The sequence below is a fragment of the Erythranthe guttata genome, chromosome 7, assembly GCF_056151865.1.
Source record: "Erythranthe guttata isolate IM_541 chromosome 7, IM_541, whole genome shotgun sequence".
NCBI lineage: Eukaryota > Viridiplantae > Streptophyta > Magnoliopsida > Lamiales > Phrymaceae > Erythranthe > Erythranthe guttata.
In genome coordinates, this window is record NC_142539.1 from 14218390 (window position 1) to 14225914 (window position 7525).

Here is a 7525-nt window from a genome sequence, read left to right on the forward strand (position 1 = left end):
CTAAATAAAACATGGTGGACTAAATCTCTCAACTGCTAAACTTACAAGACTAAAAAACTTATTTTGCCTAAATAATTACATAACTATCGCTCAACAAATAATTAAAGAAGTGCTTCTGAGCAACAACTAGAGAACTCACAATCAACAAATAAATACATAACTGCCGCTCAACAACAATTACAAAACTATCATTTAGCAGTAATTATATTACAGAAACTGCCACTGTCAAAGTAATTACAACACTTTCCATTGACCAAGTAATTACAGAAACTGCCACTCTCAAAGTAATTACAACACTTTCACTTTGCGATAATCTTCGAGACTTGTTCTTGTGTAGGTACAGTCCATTCTTCACTAAAATTATCTTCATAAAATAGCTGAAGAAGATGAGGGGATTTGGAATAACGCTGCTGATTCGTAGAGCAATTGCTGCTGCTAAATCTTCTCACCATTACAGTATATTTGCTGATCCCTTTTCATTATTCTGTTCAAATTTTCACAAAGATCGATCCTTTTCACCTGAACCCAGAATAGATTTGAGTTGTATAAATGAATTAGACGATGCTTTTTTCTTGTTTCGTCAAATGGTTAGAATGCAGCCACAGCCTTCCGTTTTTAAATTCACCAAACTACTGCAAGTTGTTGTCAAGATGAAACAGTACTGTGATGCCCTTGAACTGTTTGACGAAATGCGTCAATGGGGTGCCCCTGTAAATGAGTACACAATGACCATCTTAATTATTGTTGCTGCCTTTTGAAACGTGTAGACGTTGGTTTTGCTGTGTTCGGCATCTTCTTTAAACAGGGCTACGAGGCAAATGTTACGACATTACCACCCTCTTTAAAGGGCTCCTTTTAGATGGTAATGTGGCCGAGGCAGAGAAATTGTTCAAGAAGATTTTGACTTTGAAACTTTGTGAGCCAAACGATGTTACGATTCTTACTGCGATTGATGGGCTCTGCAAAGCTGGACGCGTTCATACTGCCCGTGATTTGCTTTGCTTATTGGAAAATACTATTTATAAGCCCAATGTTAAGGCTTATAACGTTGTAATTAATGGCTTATGCAAGTGCCGAATGGTGGATAATGCACTCGAGCTGAAGTCTAAAATGATTGACAACGGAATTTCACCTGACGTCGTCACATATAACTCGATGATTCAGGGCTTGTGCGATTTTGGTAGATGGAAAGAGGTGAAAGACTTACTAAATGAAATGGTCAATCGTAAGATTCCTTTAGATGTTGTTACTTTTAATGTATTGGTGGACGCATTTTGCAAGGAGGGAAATGTTAAGGAGGCTTGGGAGGTATTGGAAATTACGAAGCAACAAAATATTAGTCCCGATATTTGCATTGATAGATGGGTATTGTTTGCAAGGGAAAATGGATAAAGCGATTTTCAGATAAAAAAATCGGAAATTTCAGAAATATTTTCGGGAATTAAAATTGGATCAGAATTAGGAACCTAATATGCATTCGAATTATGTTCCAAAAAAAAATATCGGAAAAATCGAAATTCGGAATGTAAAATATTGTTCCAAAATCAGAAAAATTGAGATCAGAATCGGCAGAATTTGGACTGACGAGGGTAAATGGAACAGAAGTAAATGCAAAATGTACCTGCAAGGAGCAATATAGTACAAGCTTGTGATAGGGTTAAGTGTTAATCCCTTCTTCTGAAGTAGAACTTGAGTTAGCACCAGCCGAAGAGCTTCAGCAAATATTCCCGTAACTTGATAAACCGTTCCCACTACATTGAAATGAATTTCCCCATACGAAGATATTACAACCCCAAAACTCACTAACAGCATGTTTGCAAACACATCCATAAAAAAAAAATCCAGACCAAATATGTAAGTTTATTTCATAAGGATCGGCATATGAGAAATTAAAGGATGCACTTGAAAGCTTGATTTGAAATTCGTAGAGCAATTGCTGCTAAATTTTCTCACCATTACGCTATTTTTGTTGATCCCTTTTCGTTATTCTGTTCAAATTTTCACAAAGATCGATCCTTTTCACCTAAGCCCAGAATAGATTTGAGTTGTATAAATGAATTAGAGGATGCTTTTTTCTTGTTTCGTCAAATGGTTAGAATGCAGCCACAGCCTTCCGTTATTGAATTCACCAAACTAGTGCAAGTTATTTTCAAGATGAAACAATACTCTGTTGCCCTTCAACTGTTCGACGAAATGCGTCAATGGGGTGCCCCTGTAAATGAGTACACAATGACCATCTTAATTAATTGTTGCTGCCGTTTGAAACGCGTAGACATTGGTTTTGCTATCCTTGGCTGCTTCTTTAAACTCGGACACAAGCCAGATGTTACGACATTTAACACTCTCGTAAAAGGATTCTTTTTAGATGGTAAGGTAGCTGAGGCAGAGAAATTGTTCAAGAAGATCTTGACTTTGAGACTTTGTGAGCCAAACGATGTTACGATTCTTACTGCGATTGATGGGCTCTGCAAAGCTGGACGTCTTCATACTGCCCGTGATTTGCTTTTGTTGTTGGAAAAGACTATCTATAAACCCGATGTTATGGCTTATAACGCTGTAATTAATGGCTTATGCAACTTGCACGTGCCGAATGCTGGATAATGCACTCGAGCTCAAGTCTAGAATGATTGATAAGGGCATTTCACCGACTCTTGTCACATATAACTCGATGATTCAGGGATTGTGCGATTTTGGTAGATGGAAAGAGGTGAAGGATTTATTAAATGAAATGGTGAATCACAAGATTTCGGTAGATGTTGTTACTTTTAGTATATTGGTGGACGCATTTTGCAAGGAAGGAAGCATTAAAGAGGCTGAAGATATTTTGGAAGTTATGAAGCAACAAAACATTCGTCCCAATATTGTCACATATAATGCACTGATAGATGGGTATTGTTTACAAGGGAAAATGGATAAAGCGGAAGAAGTATTTGATTCTATAACGGGCAACGGCCTTAAGCCATGTATTATGAGCTATGGCACTTTAATAAACGGATATTGCGAGAAGGGAAAAGTTGATGAAGCTTGGCGTCTTTTTCTCGAAGCTTCTTCTAAAGGCTTAGAGCACACGACAGTTACGTATAGCACCATGATACATGGATTATTTAGTGAAGGCCGAATTGGTGATGGGTGGAATTTGTTTAAGGATATGGAAGCTCGGCACGTACGTCCCGATTTACGTACTTCCAATATTTTGTTGGAAGGCTTGTGCAAGACTCGTCAGATTTCTAAAGCGTTTTCGTTTCTAAAGACGGTGGAAGACAAAGGAGTAAGTCCTAATATAGTCACATACGGTATCCTGATTAGTGGTTTGTGCAAAGATGGGAAACTTGAAGATGCAAAAAAGCTTTTAAACGAACTTCCTTCGAAAGGTTTGCAACCAGATTGTCAAGCGTATACCATTGTTATCGGTTCACTTTGTGAAGAAGGGTTCGTAGAGGAGGCAAAAGATTTGCTTATAAAAATGGAGAGAAGCGGTTGTGCTGCGAATAGTGTGACATACAACAACATAATCCAAGGTTTGCTAAAGAGGAAAGAGGTTTACAAGGCAATGCCATTCTTAGAGGAAATGTACAAAAGGGGATTCTCGGCCGATACAGTTACTTCGTCCATGTTAATTAATCACCTGCAAGTATCCAAAAAAAACGATGTTCTTCTGGAAATGATGAAGAAAGTTGTGCCAAAAATATAACTGTAGTTTCCTTATTTTTTTATTTTTTTACATAATTTCTACCATTATTTATATAATTGATTTAAAAATAGATATAAATTTTCTTAGCTTGTGAGGGGTGTTAAGTGCAATATTGGACCCGAAAGTTTGCGGTGCAACATACTGTGTGGTCAATAAAAATGTAATCTTAAAATTCAAATTGAAATGGAGAGTAGAATTTAAACCTCTAATGCAATCTTTAATTTAGAGAGTTGATTAGCAAGTGGATATTCGAGATGTTCGATATATTATGTTATACAATGAAATACCGAAATAACATAACGTTCATCGAATGTAAAACGCCATGCATATATTCGTGATGACCTTTTCTTCTTCTTCGTCTAAATTTCTGACGATGGTTTAACCTTCTCCTTTAGAAATTGCAGTATGTGTTCTCGTTTCCAATTATCAACTCTGCATATAACAACCAAGAAAATTTTACGTTCGGCAAATAAATCATGTACCAATCACCTTCTACGCGACAATGTATAGGAATATATAAAAAGTCGAACAATACAATAGAAAGCTTACCTAATGGTTTCCTTGTGTTGTCCTTCGTCGTCCAACATGATCAACATCGGTGGAGAATTATACGCATATTGAACTCTGACTGAAGGGAATTTATCCTTCTCTTCCTCGATAAAGCCGACTAATTCAGGATAGAAAACCAGTTTCCTCATGCAAACCTCTAGAATGGCGCCTGAATATATAACCTGAAACCCCAATTGAAACGAGATCCAGTCTTTGTTCCTTAGAATAAATTTAAAGAAACAGAGAAAGAATTAATCTATAAAAGACAGCTATATGCATCAAATTAGTTTACCAAAAAGAGAAGGGTAAATTACGGCCACCTCCTGAGGTAAGGTCAAATTACGAAAAAACCCCTCCTGTTTGGGTAGTTACAACCACCCTCCTCAACTATGAATCTTCATAAATATCCACCCAAGAGACACGTTTTATGATCATCTTGGTTTAAAATGTGGAGCTCGAATGGGGTAAAACGGGTACAAACTGGAAAATATTCCAGTTTTCGTGTAAAAGATTTCACTAAAATTGACACCGCAAGGGTGGACGTGTAAGAAAACTCATAGTTGAAGGGTGGTTGTAATTACCCAAACAGGAGGGGGGTTTTCGTAATTTGACATTATCTACGGGGGTGGCCGTAATTCACCCAAAAGAGAATGAAGTCGACATTGTCCGAAAAAAAAATCTAGGGAAAAGGAAATATAAAATCATTTATAATATTCTCTTCGTCAAAACCTTCAATCCCACTAAGTACCATAAACTCCAACACTGAAAACAAAGGGTTCATTTGAAAATATAATTAAATAAATAAAAAAAAAGAATCGGCAAGATATATATACCTTGCTCGTAGCATCATCAGAATCCTCCGCACAACACTTCAAACACTCAGCTACCAAATCTGCATGCAATAGGAAAAATGATGCACAACTAATCGTCAGAATTTAATTATTTTATCATGGTTTTCACTTTTAGTTTTCTCTAGAACAATCGTCTTGAAAGAGACATCAATGTTTTACATATAGAGCAAATTCCTACAGAATTAGAGAAAAACACGAGAGACCCTTAACTCAACTATTCGTGCATTTAATCACAATGCAATCAAAAGTTATTGTAAAATAGTATTCCTGTTAAAATCATTAAGAAAAGTAGCGTTCTTCCAATTTCTTGCATTGCCAAAATTAGCAGCCACTATTCGACACGAGATATCATCGTCGATGTCCAAGAATCACTATAATCAAATGATTAAGCCATTAGATAAAATTTATCTTTCAAGTTTCACTTACCGGCACTCGATAAAGCTGTCTGCACCAAAATTTATTCATAATCAAGAAATGCGTCACCAAGAAAAGTAATCTCAAGAAAATTCTCATTTTTTTTCATCCCAATATATGGGCACACCAGTTATGTTCACACACACACACATAAATTATGAAACCCCCCCTAAACTTAGATTAAATTTCAAAAACCACCTCCACCTATTCGTAATTACCAAAAACCCCCTGAGGTTTGTTTCCGTCTTACACCAACCCCTTACAGTGTGACTTTTGACGGATTTTTTTTTATTTCAGGGAATAGACTTTACACAATTTCAGATATTTTCTTTTATTTCTCACCTATTTAACAAAAAGTATAATAGGTTGTACACATACATCTTCTGTTAAAAAACTCGATCAACGGTTAATCAGATGGGGATTTTGGTTATTACGGATAGGTGGGGGTGTCAGAAATACTAGCTTACACTCACCCTCTTAACCAACACAAAAGATTTCAATTTTACAACTATATGCGCATTTTTCGCCACCAGATTAAATTGATAAGTTAACCCCCATTAAAAAACACATTTTACAATCCCATTATTTTCTTATTAAAAGATAATCCATTCATCCAATATCACATTGTATAAACAGAGTAACAAGTGTGAAAATTAAGTTATATATATAAAATCTTCAGATACATAAATCAAATAAATTGGATGTATCTGAAGAACATAGAAAAATTAAATTAAAAAAAATAAAAGGGGGAAAAATAAAACCTTGATCTTTGATGTATTCGGCGAAGGTGTGGCAATCAGAGCAAAGGGCGAGTCCCGTGAACCCTAATTTCTCGCATTCTTTAGTGCTGAGTTTCTGCTCCGCTTCACATAAACAAATAATCAATAACAATGGAATTAATAATGGCAGACCCAATTTGAAAGAAGCCATTTTTGCTGTCAATTTTGAGGTGTGAGACTGAGTCACTGAGCGCACCGAGTTTATGTTTGGGGGCGATTGGGGAAAGAAGGAGAAGTGGGCAAAGCTGAAAGTCAAGATCGATAATTGAAGTCAATTATATACTTTTAGGGTTAATTTCACTTACCTCCCCTGTACTAAATAGAAACTTTCATCTACCTCCCTACAATTAAAATCTTCTATTACCCCATAAATTACATGTTATACCAACTATACCCTTTTCTTCTTAGTTTTTAAGATAAGTCTGCTCTTTTATTATTTGGGTAAATTACGACCATCCCACTGAGGTCAGGTAAAATAACGAAAAAAATGTTTGGGTAATTACAACCACCCCTCAACTATGAATTTTCTTACACGTCCACCATTGTAGTGTCAAATTTAGTAGAATCTTCTAGATTATATGGAATATTCTCATGTTTGTACTCGTTTTATCCCTTTCGAACTCCACATTTTGAAGTAAGATGATCATAAAATGTGTTTTTTGGCTTGTATATATATATCAGATTGTGATGCATATATTAGAAACGACATTGCACAAAATAAGTACAAACTATAGAACATTCCACATAATCTAGTAGATTTTATTGAATGTGACACCGCAAATGGTGGACGTGTAAGAAGATTTATAATTGAGGGGTAATTGTAATTATCCAAACATGAGGGTTTTTTTTTCTTTCGTAAGTTGACCTTACCTCATGGGTGGATGCAATTAACCCTTTATTATTTTACAAACTTGAATCTTTTAACTTTGTAAATAAAAAATTCGAGTAATAACCCATACTCATTTTTATTTTTGTAAGTTTTGCTCCTTTTGTTTTGATCATAAATAATTGAGAGAAAATATTTTTATACTCAATATTTATTATTTATTTGAAAATTTTGACAATGATATTTACTATTTAAATTTTATTATACATCACAAAATTTATTTTATTTAGTGATATAAATTTATCATGGCGTATTATTTTGATTAAATAAATCTAATAATTAAAACTATCAAATATTTAATAAATCTTCTATATATAATATAAAAAGAGGATATATGCATTATATGAATGACATG

The 7525-nt window shown here is 35.0% G+C and overlaps 1 protein-coding gene and 1 pseudogene across 1 annotated transcript; one reads left to right on the top strand and one right to left on the bottom strand.

Moving 5' to 3' along the window:
* Positions 1-386: 386 nt before the first annotated feature.
* LOC105953832 (uncharacterized) lies at positions 387-3804 on the top strand (annotated as a pseudogene).
* Positions 3805-3887: 83 nt separating this feature from the next.
* LOC105953979 (selenoprotein family protein) lies at positions 3888-6565 on the bottom strand. The gene is made up of 4 exons (XM_012977652.2): positions 6267-6565; positions 5074-5132; positions 4241-4422; positions 3888-4123 (listed from the first exon to the last, which is right to left on the bottom strand). The coding sequence occupies exons 1-4, from the start codon at positions 6433-6435 to the stop codon at positions 4051-4053; spliced, it is 483 nt and encodes a 160-aa protein (XP_012833106.2). The 5' UTR covers positions 6436-6565; the 3' UTR covers positions 3888-4050.
* Between the last annotated feature and the right edge of the window lie 960 nt (positions 6566-7525).